General features: G+C 46.2%; 1 protein-coding gene across 1 annotated transcript; it reads right to left on the bottom strand.

Annotated features, from left to right (window-relative positions):
- Positions 1-6,297: 6,297 nt before the first annotated feature.
- On the bottom strand, positions 6,298-15,748 carry LOC115091849 (mitochondrial uncoupling protein 2-like). The gene is made up of 8 exons (XM_029602109.1): positions 15,619-15,748; positions 14,986-15,153; positions 11,179-11,398; positions 10,062-10,266; positions 9,324-9,521; positions 8,438-8,539; positions 7,629-7,809; positions 6,298-7,131 (listed from the first exon to the last, which is right to left on the bottom strand). The coding sequence occupies exons 3-8, from the start codon at positions 11,302-11,304 to the stop codon at positions 7,017-7,019; spliced, it is 927 nt and encodes a 308-aa protein (XP_029457969.1). The 5' UTR covers positions 11,305-11,398; positions 14,986-15,153; positions 15,619-15,748; the 3' UTR covers positions 6,298-7,016.
- Between the last annotated feature and the right edge of the window lie 569 nt (positions 15,749-16,317).

The raw sequence follows: 16,317 nt of genomic DNA, 5'->3' as shown, positions 1-16,317 counted from the left end.
TCCTGATGTGGAGATAGGCTTCCGTCAGATACATGGACACCAGAAATTCACCTTTCCACACGGCTGTAATAACCAAGCGGAGCATCTCCATCCTGAAACGAGGTACCTTGAGGGCCAAGTTAACTTTTTTTAAGTCTAGGATGGGCCGAAAGGTTCCTTCCTTCTTTGGGATCACGAAGAAAATGGAGTAACGTCTCATTCCGATCTCTGATGGGGGAACTGGCATGATGGCCCCCATACTTTGGAGGCGCTCAAGGGTCTGATGAACGACAGACACCTTTTCTAGAGACCCACAAGAGGACACCAGAAACAGGCTGGTAGCGGGTGAGCAAACTCTAATGTGTAGCCGTGTTCTATCACGCTGAGCACCCACTGGTCTGATGTGATTTTGACCCAATCCATAAAAAAGGGTCAGCTGACCTCCTATAACCTGGTTCAAGGGGTGGGCCGGCCAGAACTCATTGGGCAGTTTTAGCTCCGCTGGGCCCTTGTCCTGAGCCATCACAGGCTGAGTGACGCCCGCGGTAAGCCTGTGACCAAGACTGGAACCTACCCGAGGCCTGTCTATGGCCCACACCCTACTCTGCCGAAAACGTCTTTGGCCTCGAAAGCGAGGGCGGTCCATGGGAAAAGTCTTCTGCCCATCTTCAGGCAGCTTATGGACCTTATTATCACCCAGCTGCTTTATTCATTGCTCCAAGACCTTCCGAAGAGCAACTTTCCCTTAAAAGGAAGGGCACCGAGCTGTGCTTTCGAGGAAACGTCTGCAGCCCAATTTCAGAGCTACAAGAGCCTCCTGGCAGAGACTACAGACACCATAGTCTGCGACGAGGTGCGAAGAAGGTCATGCAAAGCGTACGCGCCATACGTGACGGCAGCTTCCAGATATTCCAGCTGCTTCACCTCTTGGGGCTCCAACTCCTTAGCGCTGAGCAACTGCTGCACCCAGCGGAGGCCCGCCCGGAGCATATAACTGCTGCAGACAGCAGCCCAAATTCCAAGGTCAGAAACCTCAAAAATCCTCTTGAGGTGACCTTCCAGCTTGCGAGCCTGGAAATCTTTCAATGCTGCCGCTCCGGCCATCGGGATGGTAGTCCGCTTTGTGACCACCGAAACAGATGCGTCCGCTTTGTGACCCTGTAACAGGTCCAAAATGTCTTCCAGAAGAGGGTAGAGTTTGTCCATAGCCCTGCTGACCTTGAGCCCCGTCTCCGGAGTATCCCACTCCCGAGACATCATTTGCTGCAACATGGAGTGGAAAGGTTTGTGTGGGATCCCATATCCCCGCTAAGACTGGATCCACCGTATATGGACTGGGGACCACTGGAGCTGCCACGATTCCCAACTCCTGCAGAACATGCAGGATCATCCTCTCCACCGCCTGCCGACGATTGGAGCCTCCCTGCCGCTAGCAAGACCTGCCCCCCGCTCTGCCTGTGCTCTGAGTTGTTTTTTTTTCCTGCAGCCAGAAACCTTAAAGATACAGCTTTTTTTTTTTTTTTTTTTTTAAAGGGCAGAGGCTGCGAAAGGGGGGGGGGGGGGGGGGGGGGAACTGGACCACCAGTTATCACACCCTACACCCCAAGGAGCAAAGGAGGGGGTTCCCAACCCCTGCTCATTCCTTGCCTGCGATCAGAGAGGATGGACCCACCAGGAACTAACTACGCCCCGGGAGGCCGCTGCATCCTTAAGACGTCTGTTCCTAACCTTGATCTACTTTTTTTCTTCTTTTTTTTTTTTTTTTTTATATTTTATTTCTATTTTTCAAAGAATTAAACATTCCATTTTAAATCTAACAACATAGAGAGGAAAAAAAGACAAATAAATTAGATCATACATTCTTCAATAACAAAAAATTTACATATTCCTCTCATTTAACCAAACAAGAACTATCGGAGTCCTATACTTGAGCAAATAATATAACAATAATATTATAATAATAATTTAAATCTAGGGTTTAGCAGAAATAATAATCTTTTCCAAATTTATTGAGTGATATCAGCTACCACCTCAGGTTCACGGCGAGCTTCCAAGAACCTCTCTAAGTGAGCAGGTTCAAAGTACACATATCTTGCTCCTTCAGCGTGTAGTATACATTTACATGGAAATCTCATTAATACTTGAAAACCAAAAGTTCTGGCCTGGTTTATCAATAAGAAAAACTTTTTTCTCCTTATCTGTGTTTCTTTAGAGAGATCAGGGTAGATCCATACCCGCTGTCCCAAGTAGGAAGAGTTTCGTTTGGCCAAGTACAATTTTAAAATTTTTTCCCTCTCCACAACATCACTAAATTTGACCAGTAACGTGCCCCTTTTTTCCACCTGGGTACTAAGGGATGATTCTATTAAATCAGTCACATTTAAGGAGGTGTCAATTCCTCCTTGTTCTGGTACCACATTACTATTCCAACTAACGAAATATGCATTCATTATTATTGGAAACTGATCTAGAGGTAATGAACGTACTTCTGAAAAATAATTCTTCAGTTGTTCTTTCGAAGACATCATTTTACACTTTGGGAAGTTAACTATTCTCAAATTGTTGTATCTAATTGTATTCTCTATGTTTTCAACTTTTTTTTGTAATATCATTTCTCCCTGAATTATAGAAGATTGAGTTGATTTAATTTGTTTAATTTCTTCTTCTACCTTTTTTATTGATTCTGTCTGACCAGTAACAGTTGGATTCAAATTTATTAAGGACATTTGCATGTCCTTAATATTACCATTTAAACTTTGGATATTCTTTTGCAAAGCCAAAATGGCTTGCCAAATCGTATCCATAGTCACATTAGTAACTTGTCCTAACAATATTTGTGGACTCGAAGATGTTATTTGCTGCCCATTTAGGTCTTGCCTGCTGCTGCCTCCTGAGGATGAGTCTGAGTCACTCCTCCTAATGGAGACTCCTTCTCCATTAGTTCCCACCCTGGGCGGGGGGAGTTCATATTCTCCCTCCCTTCTTTGCTCTGCTATACTCAATCCTGAAACTTCCTCAATCAGGGTTCGCTGTCCTAACGCATTCCGTAAGGGAGTGAAACCTAGATCCGGATTGATTGCAGTGCTGCCAGGGGGAATAGGTGTCATTGGGGCCCTGGGACTTAGACTAACTTCTCCCGGGGGGGGGGGGGGGGGGTAAGATTGCTCTCCTTCCCCCCCTCCAATGGGACTCTCCAGGGGTTCTCTTTCTGCTGAAAAGAAACCAGTCATTGTTGTTTGAACCAAGGATGCGTATACAGGGGTTGAGGCTTCCTGCCTTACCCTGCCTTTGCGTTTGGTATGTGGCATAGCAACTCAGTGCCTAAACAAACTATGACGATTTCCACTTACCCTAGGTTAATAACCAATTTAAGTATTTAAGATGGAGAGAAGTGGAAGAGAGTTCAAAATAGGGGAATATCTCGAAGAGTCTAGGAGCCTTCTAGCCTTCGCCGGCCGCGCGCCGATTACCATCCAAATTTATCTGGAGGCGCGTAGCAATGATGTCACTGGGGCACCTCCCCCTGCCGAGCTCCCAGCTAGCGAAATCGATGTTCCGGGGTCTCTCACCTCCCTCGACAGGGTCAGTCTCAGCGGGGCACCCCCCGATTTGGAGTCCCTCTCTCAGTCTCTCCACCTCGGACTCCAAATTCCCGCGTCTGCCGTCCAAATTTATCTGGAGGCGCGTAGCAATGATGTCACTGGGGCACCTCCCCCTGCCGAGCTCCCAGCTAGCGAAATCGATGTTCCGGGGTCTCTCACCTCCCTCGACAGGGTCAGTCTCAGCGGGCACCCCCCGATTTGGAGTCCCTCTCTCAGTCTCTCCACCTCGGACTCCCTACTTTTTTTCTTCTTTTTGTAAGCTTGGGTCAGAAAGGAAAATTGGTTCTTACCTGCTAATTTTCTTTCCTATAGTACCACAGATCAGTCCAGAAGCCTGGGCTCATACATCCCTGCCAGCAGGTGGAAATAGAGAAATAAAATCTTGCCTGACCTTGCTACATAAAGCCTAGTGGCACCTGCAGTTCCTCAGTATAGATCTGTACCCAAGCAAAAGTTAGTGGATGCAAAATGGGGGATGTCTGATGCTTTGCTGAAGGTAGGGAGGACCTTGGAGAAGCTCTATCCCCCATCCAGAGCTGGTTTTGGAGTGTTTTGTCCTCCCTAAGGTCAATGCAACAGTCTCTGCACTGACTAAGAAACATAGAAATGACGGCAGAAGACGACCAAACGGCCCATCCAGTCTGCCCAGCAAGTTCAGTACTTTTTTTTTCCTCTCATACTTATCTGTTACTCTTGGCTCTTAGTAACCTTTTTGGTTCTATTTCCCTTCCACCCCCACCATTAATGCAGAGAGCAGTGTTGGAGCTGCATCTAAGTAAAATATCTAGCTTAGTTAGGGGTAGTAACCGCCGCAATAAGAAGCGGACCACCAGTCCCGTGGTGGGTTCTGCGGCATTGAAAGATATGCAAGACTGCAAATTGGAGGTTCACTTCAAATGGATCTTTGAAGTCTCTACGCTGGGTTTGCTTGTGGCGATTTGCTCAAGCTTTATGCAGTGGGCTTGTCTCTGTTGGGTGCAGCAGCTGCAGGACCTGCTCCCGAAGGTGGGGGAGCAAGCGGGTAGTGTCGAACGAATAGAGGCATCGGTTGCATTTGGGGCAGATGCCCTCTATGATTTGGTGCGTATGTCCTCCAGAGCTATGGCTTTCACAGCCAGATGGTTGTTGCGGTTGCGTAATTGGTCAGCAGACATCTCCTCTAAGATGCAGTTAGGCTCTTTGCTGTTCAAGGGACGTCTGTTTGGGGATGCCCTTGAGCATCTGATTCAGTCGCTTGGGGAGAATAAGCTGCTATGGTTACCCGAGGACAGACCTAAGGCAAAGAGGTTTTTTTCAGATCTGTTCATGTCTCCATACTGACAGATCTCAGCCGATGTGGGCTCCCTCTGCTCCTCAGAGGTAGTTTTCCCCTAGGGGGCACCGTAGGCCATTTCAGGATGATCTGCAGCCAGTGGCAAGTCCTTGCAATGAAGGAATGGAAGAAGCAGCGAACAAAATAATTTTTTTTAAAGTACCTGTCCAGCCTCCCTGGGTCCTGAAGCCACTGGGAGGGAGCCAGGCTCCCTGGTATTACCTCCAAGTTGTAGGGTGGATCAGAAAACAGGTCCTCAACCCCCAACACCCTGAGCCTCTAACCTAGGCTGATAAATATCAAGGGGCAAAGCCCCCCTAGGAACCCCAAGAGTGAGGGAGACAAAAGTGTCTACCTTAACACAGGCAGTCAGAAAAAGTTTTTTTAAATATATAAGAAGCAAATTAAAAAAAAGGTACTTGCAGGAGCCTGCCCTTAAGAAGAAACCCAGAGGGCATGCTAACAGGGAACCAAAGGGTGAGCTACTCCACCTGCTGGAGAGACAGACAAATACTGAGGGTTCTGTCCTTATATGGGCAGCCTCAGAACTCTGGTCTGCCTCCACCTGCTGGAACGGGGGCTCAACCCATGGTCTGGACTGATCCAGGTACATACAGGGAATTACATTTATGTAAAAATGTTGTCTCTACCCAACCTCTTTGGGTAAGTGTTCCTACTTTCCATTACATTCACAGAGAAAATCAAAGTGGAACAGGGCAAGCATGCACAATCAGGAAGATTCTCATTAAAGGTGGTGTAATTGTCAGCTTGATGGGAGAGGGAAGGCTTGAAGTGTGTGATCACATAATTGTACTGAGATTATAAGTCTTGGCTAACTTAAATTACCTAGAAATTGATAGGCAACAAAAAAGAAAGTTTTAATCCAATCTAAGTTAGAAACATGCTGCTCCCATGTTTCCAGAGGGAGGTACTGTCCAGCATTACAATTTGAGATGATTAACCTAAGGCTATTTGATTGTTGGACTTCCAGTTGAAGGCATTTACCTCTTAAAAAGATCATGGAGTGTCCAGCAGGCTGACAATGGCGAGGACATTTTAAATGACAGGGTTAAGCCACTTGAAAAGATGGGGTCCCTTTTGAGGAATTGTTACTTGAAGCCAGATCAGCTTTGTGACAGTACTCAAGTTGATTGGGACCCTTCATTTTAGAGATTAATTCTGATTACTAATCAGAACTAGGAAAAAAAATTGACTCAGCAGGTGGTAGTTTGCCTCCCTCACAGAGCAGCAAGTTAAAATGTAAGAGGGCAGCCCACAGACCAAAAATGGGAGTCACATGCTGATTCTACTGCCTCTTGATTGGTGCAGGAAGTACAATTTGTGATGCCCAGCCAAGAACCCCCCCCAACCCCCATTTGTTTACACAGAAACAAGAGTCAAGTATATTATTTCAGTAAAATTTATTTCTAATAGTTGATATTCCATAAGAAACTGAAATGTCTTCAGGTTCTGCTAAGACACTTTGCCACGTTACTGCAGAGACTGAATGGTACTTTGATATGAGCTGTAAAAGCTTACTAGTCTCCAACATCCAAAGCATGCTAAAGACAGCCAGCTCCTCCTCTACCAAACCCCATTTAAATCACAAAAGCAAGAATGCAGTTGTCAAGGAAAAAAAAAAAAATAAAATTCTCCCCCACACCATCAACACTGCAGAGGGCCGAGCAGCACGACTTGTTTTGAGAGCTGGAGACACTGGCTGCTACGTGAGAAGCACCAGTTCACTCCGCTCCAGCATCTTGTCAAAGCCAGAATGCATATACATTTAAATCCCTTGTTGGTCACATCAACTTTACATGGAAATGTTTAGTTTGCATGTTGGACTTACAAAAACATTAAGACATAGGAACCCCCTCAGCATCCCCAAGCCAAGGGGGAGGGGTTTCCTCCCATTTGCAAGAGTTGGACAGTGAGTTAAAACCTCTCCTGAAGGAATGATCTATATGTTTTACTTTGTTCTAGGAAAAGAATATGCACTGTACCAAACAAACAGTGGTAAAAGGTTTTAGACACAAGGAAGTAAACAAAACCTACAGGAGGTAGAAGTATAAATAAGCTAGGAAGAGCGCTCGTCTCCTGTGGACTGCCACAGCTCAGCCCGTTCAGAAAGGAGCCTCCCAGGAAACCCGGGCTGCCATCATGGCTCGCTTCAGCTGCTCGTAGGTCACAAACATGACGACGTTCCAGGAGCCCAGGCGCAGGAATGAGGGCATGAACCTGCCAAGGAAGGACAGCAGAGTTAGGCCAAACAAACAAACAAGACTCCTGCTAAAGTCAGAGAGATTTCCTCAGATGGGAGCAGCAATGAACTAGTCTTAAACAGAAAAGGCTCCAATTACTCCCAAAACCTGCCCTGGCGACCCAACAGCCAGTGTCCTTAACATGCTGCCAATCTTGAACACCCAACCCCAGCTGTGGTGTCAAAAAAAAGTTTAGAGATGCCCTGACCTAGAAATACTGCTTTGTCTCCATTTTGAATGCCAGTGTTCTCCAGCTTAAGGGGGCGGGGGATGAAGAGTTACAAAATTCTTCAAGGCTTGGGAGTGGTGGCAGGGGCACCCTTTGTTACAGGTTTAGAGAGAGAAGGATATTTCCTATGCAGGGCATGCATAAGTTCTGCTGTTTTTAGATGTTAAAAAAAAACCCCAACTAGGTACTGTACTTCTCTAGTCCAATGGAAGCCTCTTCTGCCCAGCATTAAACCTCCCACTTACCCCTTGTAGAAGGCCATGGGCCCCTCCTCTCTGAACATGGCGAGTGCGCAGTTCAAGGCACTGCTGTACTGGCCCCGGGCAGAGTTCATGTATCTTGTCTTCACTACATCAACAGGGGAAGCAATCACGGTTGTGCAGAAGCCAGCACCAAATGCAGAGGTGAAGTGGCATGGCAGGTTGTCTGGAAGGAAGCAAGCGTCATACATAAGCTAGGACTGGGCACTTATGGGCAGCTTCTGCATATTTAAGTACTGAGAGGGCACTAAACCCCCTTTGCCTTCATGAGATTTGAGGCTGGAGCCACAAGAACCTGTTTGATGCCCGCTCTGGTCTTCTTTCTGGCTTGGCTGAAGTGTTCTAGTATATTCTTATGATTGGTATTTACACTTTAATCATTCTGAATTAGAGTCTAGGTGCTGCTGTACCGACACACTTATGCCTACTTGTAAAAAGCTCAGGAACTGAAGAGTGGGGAAAATCAGTTTTAACTGCCACAAGCTTCTATTTAAGACCAGGAAGGCAGCAAAACCACCAAGCTCATGAGACCTTTTAGCATGGCTTCCTGAGGACCCCTCCCCCCAGTCAGGATTTCAGTGTACTGATCAGCTAGGTACGAGACGTTTGCATATGCTACAACCCAGCTTAGCCTCCAGACTTCTCACGTCTAGTCAGATATCCTGAAAGCTTGACTGGCTATGGGCTCCCCCAGATAGGTTTGGAAAACTATCCTAGAGCTAGGGCAGAGTTCTTGGAGAGCCATAAGGAGTGCTAGGTACTGTTGTACAGTATGCCTATGAAGAGAGACCCACCTGTCATGATGTTGGACTTCAGCAGCATGTCCTTTATTAGATCATAGGTGACCAGTTCGGTACAGTTTACAATAGCATTGCGGGTGATATTTGGTGATGTACCTACATAGAGGAAGAAGAAAAAAAGTGTTTAGGTGTTACAGGGTAAGATTCCTAAAGGGGGTGGGGGCATTTCACACCAGATAGAGAATGCCTAAGAACAATAGATATATTCAGGAGCCAGAGTTCCCATATGTCAGCACTTGCCTAGCAGCTAACAATTCTGGTACTGCCATTCTACAAATACAGCCCTGCTTGTATTTTTTTTTTTAAACTGCTAAGTCAGGGAAAAAACAAACAAACTGAGAGGGTACTGTTTTACAGTGGACAGCTAGATAATGGGGGGGAGGGACTGGACCACCAGTATCACCCCAGATGGTCACTGGGAAAAGAGGGGCCTAGGATGGGCAAGCCCCCCCCCCCCCCCCAGCAAAGCTAAGAAACTGAACTGTCTGAGGAAACAAAAAGGGACTTTGAAGGTTTTTTTTTTAAAGAATTTAATACTTGCTTGATCCAGACCAAAAGTAAAGAAAATCCCCTCAGGGAAACTAAGGGAAGAAGGGGAACCGTAGGTTCAGCTGCCTGCACTTACTGGAGACAGACAAATACTGAAAGGGTGCAGGGTAGGCTCTGTCCTGATATAGGATACCCTCAGTTTTGGTCTGTCTCCACCTGCTGGACAGGAGGCTCAACCCATGGTCTGGACTGATCTGGGTACATACAGGGAATTAGCTTCATATCTGTGAGCTCTGACGCTCTTTCCCACATTTAAGAAAGGCCCAATGCAGAGACTCCGTAATTACAGCCAGCTTACACAATGTAGACTTAATTCAGACATTGTACCAACCTTTCCATAGTCCTCGAACCCCTTCCTCCTTGGCAATGGTCTTGTATGCATCCATAGTCCCTTTGTACCTTCTGCTACCACTGGACACATTAGCCTGGGCTTGGAACCTCACCTTCACCACATCTGTAGGCTGAGCAACAGCAACTGCCATAGCACCTGTAGTACAACCAGCAAGTAGTCTGCTGCCAATCCCGGCATCTGGCAGAGGTAACATAATGTAAGAACATGCAATGTTATTTTCAGTCACAAGGAAGGCCTTCAGTAGATAGTAAAAAGGAGATACAAAAGTTTATATTTGTGAACAAGCTCAGAATGTATCCAATTGAATGGATGGATGTTACAAGACATGACTAGGCCTGGTGTTTGCACTTTAGCATCCTAAAACTAGCTGTTTTAATTCACCCAGGTCCCATGTTTGTGAAGCTAAGAATATACCAGGCATGGTTAAGGTGCAGCCCCTGCTCTCCCTCACTCTTGAGGCAGCCAGGCTACTGATCACAGGCCCAACAAGGAGGGGTATCAGTTGACCCTGGGCAATGGAGTTGAAAATGGGGTCAGGAGGAACAAAGTTCTTACAGGGAGACTGGCTTGCTTCTAGAGAGGACTCCTGTGCCACCCCAATTTTTTCCGGGAACTGCAAAGCCACTTAAGTGAGAAGTTTTGCATATTAAAGTTTGCATTAGCTTCTCCATATAGAAATAAAAGTTATGGAGCAAGAGTACTGGAGGTAATACTTACGTTCAGATCCTTTAGTGTAGAACTGCTTAACGGAGTCATACAGCCCGATACGGACTGAAGCAAAACTCATCTGACGCTGCAGGCCAGCCACCAGGCCATTATACAGACTCCTGGGGCCCTCCGTCCTCACCATGGTGGTGATGGTGCCAAAGACCCCTTTATACTGTGCAGCCTTCATGTTGGCTTGGGTCTTCTCTCCTTGGATCTGTACAGGAGAGAAGGGGGATGAAGAGGCTTTATGGTGACTGGGGCATAGCCCAACTCACTAAAACCAGCTAGTAGAGTGCAGTGTCCTGGAACTGATCCAAAAGGTTGATCCTTGGAGGTGAACAGCTCATCCGGTCCTTTATCATTAAAAGAGAAATTGCATGCAAGAGCTATGAGTTTTGATTTCTGAGAGTTTTCTACAATACATACAGGACAACAATTGGAAATTATATAGTTTTTAATCTAGCCTAGAAGAGGTGCATGTGGATTTAAGTATCTTCTATATCAAGTTTAGAATAGTTTCAGAAGCTTTGTGGGGGTTGGGAGCCCACAAACAAGCTATTTAAAATCAAAGTTTAGTGTCAGGATTTTTTGGGAGGAGGCAGGGGCTATTTTATATGCTAAATTACAAGACCAAGAGAAAAAAAATGGAAAAAGGATGTGTGACTTGCTCCAGACCATCTGCAGCTGTTTCTGTAAGCCTGGCTTGGCTGATCCCAGTCAGTTATAGTTAACATTCCTAATCTTGACCAGTTTGCAGAACTCTGAATGATGCTAGGGATCCTGGCCCTCAGTTATTATACTATAGAAGGGTCAGAAACCCAATTTTAAAGGAGAACACTGATTTATCTAGCCCCTCAAGATACTAGCACTGGATTACCAGTCCGCTTCATGCCCTGTAGTATGTGCCACATGCAGGTAACAAGATAACTTTGAATATTTAAGCAAGTGTCACTATCTGAGCTCCCATAAGTCTTACAATATAAAGTTTTTTTAATGGCATAAGAATCCTATTTGCCAACAGTGACACTATACTCTTGACTGAAGAGCAGACTGAGCTATAATACACCTTACCCCTCCCACCCTGGAAGGGTTATGCACCACAGAAGGAAAGGAAAGTGAGCATTACCTGCAGTCTGACTTTAGCAGTGTCCAGAGGGAAGGTGAACAGGTCAGCTATGCAAGCTGCTGTCCCAGCCCCTATGAATTTGACAGCAGCAGTTGGAGGAACATCGGTGGGCTTGAATCCAACCATTTTTTCCACCCACTTTCAGTTAGTCCTGATTAAGGTAACCTCGGCCACAGAGATACTGTGATATAGTGACAAGAGAAATGGACTCTGCCCGAGCCTAGAGAGGAAGAAAAAAAAAAATCTTGCTTTAAGTTCCCAAACCATCAGTTCACACACAAGTTATATAGCAAATACCTAATCTGTTGATTTTGTCTACCTTTGCTTTCATGTCCAGGGCTCCAACTCACTTGTAACATTAAGGGCATCACATCAAACTACAGATCAAGCCAACATAGCTAGTGAGTGAGTATTTCAACAGCAAAAGATGAAGTTGAGAACAGTTTTTTTTATATATGTTTAGGTAATCCAGATCCCAACCTTTATAGTCTTAGTTCCGGCAACCCTGACTGTTTTCCCACCTCTCTTCCCACTGTAATTGGCTCACACTTTGTTTCCACCCACCCTTCCATAGCTTTCCACCGAAACATATTTACGAGAAGTTAATTTATACGATATGTTTTTATTAAGATATATTCTGCTTCATATTAGTTTAAAATTCTTTCCATATTTGGATGCCTCCTTAGTTATGCTGCTCTGTTATATGTTATTTGCTATGTTTTATGGAGGATCCGGAAGTTTACTGGGAGCCAGTGGAGATCTTTTAGAATAGGAGAAATATGCTCTCTCCGATTGGTATTTGTCAAAATCCTTGCCGCTGCATTTTGTAGCAGCTGGAGCGGTTTAATGGTAGAGGCTGGAAGACCATGCAGATGGAGTTGCAATAGTCGATCTTAGAGAACAGAATGGCTTGGAGGACGGATCTGAAATCGTAGTGGAATAGGAGCGGTTTGAGTTTTTTGAGTACTTGTAACTTGTAAAAGCACTCCTTAGTAGTGTGTTTTATAAAATGCTTTAGGTTCAGGTGACTGTCGATTAAGACTCCAAGATCTCTGGCGTGTGATATATGTGGAATATTTTGTGATTGGAGAAGTATGGGACTACCTTCTGGAGTAATTAGTAAGAGTTCGGTTTTAGAAGTGTTGAGCACAAGGTTGAGGCTGGATAAGTAGTGGTTTATAGTTTGTAGATGAGCGTTCCATAACTGAGTGTTGAGTCCAATGATTTGGATATAGGGATTAAAATTTGAAGGTCATCTGCGTAAATATAAAATTTGAGTTTGAGGTTTGAAAGTAGGTGGCAGAGGGGGAGAATGTAGATATTAAACAGGGTGGGTGATAGGGAGGAGCCCTGGGGGACGCCAAAAGGAGCATTAGTATGAGGTGATTCCATGTTTTTAATTTTTACCTTATAGCCTCTATTACTGAGGAAAGATTCGAACCATCTGAGGGCTGAGCCTGTAATTCCTATGTCTGAGAGTCGGTTTAGGAGGATGTTGTGATTTACCGTATCAAAAGCCGCAGAGATGTCGAGGAGGCTAAGAGAAATGACTGTCCTTTATCAAAACCAATATATAGTTGATCCAGGAGGGAGGTGAGGAGGGTTTCCGTATTGTGTTCTTTTCGGAAACCATATTGTGACGTGTGAAGTATATTGTGGTCTTCTAGGTAATTTGAAAGTTGCTTATTTACAATTTTCTCCATGATCTTAGATACAAGTGTATTGTAACACTCCCAAGCAAATTTTGTTATGTAAACCGGTGTGATCTGTATTTGTACAGGAACTTAGGTATAGAAAAATTAAAAACAAACAAAAACATGATACATATTCCAATTGGTCCCTGTAAACAGACCTATAAATGCTGTTTTAACAGGGGCAGTTTACATTAAAAATTAATAAGCTACAGAAAAAAAAAGTAGTGTCAAGCTTTTGGCTCCTAATAGGATAGAAACCCCTCTGGAGGCAGCTTCTCTCAACTGACCCACATAAGCAACTCTGAAATTAGTATCCACTGACAGTTCAGTTACATTTAATAGAAGAGACCTTGAGATGCCAAGATCAAAGTCTTGTGATTGTTGTTTATAAATAAAGTGAGATACACAGGGAAGATGTTATGCAGTCACTAAAGGCTTCATATTTTAGTTTAGCTCCTGTTGTCCAGGATACAGCTAGCCCTTAGGCCCTCCATCGACTGGATAACAGGAGCCGTAATCAGACACTGCTTCTGGACAGGAAGTGGTTAGGCCATTTTAGCGCCTAGCACCTTAAACAGAGGACTTCACCTATTCCAGGAAAGTACTAATCTTACCCTGAATGTGGCTTCTGCATCTCAAGGATATGCTCAGAATAGTAGGTGCTTCTTTCCCACCCTCAATCTCAGCAGTAGCTCACATTTCTACAGACAAGCTAAGTTTTGTCACTTTTATCTACAGAAGTCTGACAATAAGGTGCTCTTGGCAGAAGACCTGTACATCTTATATCAGCTTCTCTGCAGGTTCTGGGTAATACCTATTGAGTGATTACTGGGACCATTCGGGTCTTACATAGAAACATAGAAATGACGGCAGAAGAAGACCAACCGGTCCATCCAGTCTGCCCAGCAAGCCTTACACTTATTTTTTCTCATACTTAACTGTTTCTCTTGGCTCTTAGTAACCTTATGTTCTAATTCCCTTTCACCCCCACTATTAATGTAGAGAGCAGTGATGGAGCTGCTTCCAAGTGAAATATTAAGTTTGATTAGTTGGGTAAGCGGCAGCATAGCTCTCTGCCATGAAGCAGAGGGCAATGCTGGAAATGTGTGAAGTATCAGTTTTTCTTTTCCCCTGTCATTGAAGCAGGGAGTCATGCCGGACATGCACCGAAAGTGAAGCATGCCTTGAAAGTCACATTAACTATCATCAAATATTGAAAAGCCCAATAATTGGTAATACCTATAGCCCATGAACCCATCCCTGTTTTTTTCTTTTTTTTAATTGGGAGATGGATGCCCTTCATCCTACTCTGTGAAGGTGGACACCTACCACTGGCATCCCGCTCAGTTAATGCCTCTGTGGCTACTGCCGCTCCATGCAGTGTTTTACTACCTGCTCTTTATATGCGTCCTCTAGAACTGATGGATCCCATCCCTGTTTTTTTTTATTATTATTTATTTAATTGGGAGATGACAGCCCTCCATCCTTCCGCTCCGTGAAGGTGGACACCTACCACTGGCCACTGGCATCCCGCTCCGTGAATGCCTCTGTGGCTACTGCCGCTCTGTGCAGTATTTTACTACCTGCTCTTTATATGGACACCTACCACTGGCATCCAGGGTCTTCGACAAGTTAAAAAGGCAAAGCCATCCACTTACCAGCAGATGGACAGCCAACCAGTGCCTCAAACAAATTTTATGCAAGATGGGTGAAGGATCTAAATAGGATTACCCCCTCCCCTATAGGTCTTTTCAGGGCTGATGAAGTTTATCAAACACCACATCCGTTCTCAGATCAGGAACTGATGAGCACCCAAAAAAAAAAAAAAAGTAGAACAAAACGAGCTAACAAGTATATAAAGGGAGGGGTGGGAAGGGGTTATCTCCCCACCCCTCCCTTTATATATAATTGTCAGATCGTTAGGCCGGTGGTAGGCAGATCCCGTGCCATGGCTTCCACCGCCTAACGCCGGCGTAGGCGCAAGCTTCCCGCGGTTCAGCAGGAAGCCGCCCCGCAGGCTGTCATCCGCCTCAGACCGGCTGCAGAGGCCACGCTCCCCGCGGCGGGTTAGCACAGTAACACGGGGGCCATTATTATTGCAGAGATCTCTCACCTTATTCAAGTATTCCAGGAAAAAAAAAACAAGACAGGGCTCGTCGATCAGGCGTCCCTAAAAGTGTCCCGCCCGTCAGATGTACTGGTGGCAACCAAAAGCCGATAGCCTTGGCTTTCCATAGAAAAACGCTGGGCAACAAAAGACGGAACGATCATAATACTTATCCTGCAAAAGAGAGAGGAAACACACACACACAAAAAACAAAAAAAAACACGTTAGTCACATTATAAAGGCAGGCGACGGCGGGGGAAGCGGCTCCACGCCGACCCGCTTACTCCTCCTTTCTCTCCCGCGCAGCCATCCCAAGGCTTTCTTTCCTCACAGGGCTGGGGGGGGGGGGGGGAGGGGGGATCGAAACCCCTCGTTTCCAGCCACATCTGCCAGGCCCAGGGTCGTAAGAGCCTGGGTTAGTTCAGAGGGCCGGGAGTCGGCCCGAGCCTCACGAAGCGGCCCGTTTCGGGCACGCACGTGGCGGGACGGAGGAGCAGCCGGGTCTGCCCTCATCGCCATACGTCCGAAGCCGGCCGCCTAAAGACTCCTCCTGAGCCGGAGGAGTTTACCGAGGTCAGCGGAGGAGGGCGGGGAACGGAGAGAAAAAGGGCGCGCTGCGGGCAGAACGGGCGCATTTACCTGGAGAAAGAAAGAAGAAAAAAAAAAAGAGTCGAGCCCTGAGCGGGGGGGAAAGCTGAGGAGGGCTCGGATAGGGACCCCAGACAGAAAGAAAGAAAAACCCGAGATTGATGAGGAAGCTGAGGAACGGCTGCCGGCGTCTCCTCTCTTATATAGCGCGAGCCGGGGACAGGGGCGGGGGCTTCCCGCCCATTTCCGAGGGGTGGGTAACACAGCCGGGGGCCGATCCTTTCTACGCAGGGGGGGGAGCGCAGAGCCCTGTAGTTCCCTCTTTTTTTTTTTTTTTTTAACTTTTCACTTCCCACACAAACGACTTTGGCGCCGGGCGCGCTGAACTTTATTGTCCCAGACAAAAAAAGGGAACAGTCAGCGGAGGCCCCTTCTGTGACCGGGAAGGAGCCGCACGCCCCCGCCTTCGGATAGCCGGGGTTTCCCATCCGCCTCGTTATGTTCGGACTTCCCGGATAATGCTTGCGGGGGCGGGGGCGGCTGCCCGTGGCGCGCATTATTGAGAGTTACTCGGGTTTTTTTTTTGTTGTTTGTTTTTTTTGTAACCGTTATTTATGAATTTTCCATAAGAGTTACTCGGTTTTTAACTTCACGCGGATGCTAAAGAAAGCGGCCCGCGGCCCCGAGACACCTGCTCAGAATCGCGCTCCGCCCCGCCGCTCTCTTACTGGAGGAGCCCGCCCGGCATCC

The sequence above is a fragment of the Rhinatrema bivittatum genome, chromosome 5 (genome assembly GCF_901001135.1).
Source record: "Rhinatrema bivittatum chromosome 5, aRhiBiv1.1, whole genome shotgun sequence".
Classification (NCBI taxonomy): domain Eukaryota; kingdom Metazoa; phylum Chordata; class Amphibia; order Gymnophiona; family Rhinatrematidae; genus Rhinatrema; species Rhinatrema bivittatum.
Note: the sequence above shows the minus strand (reverse complement) of the source record. Positions and strands in the feature narration are given on the sequence as shown.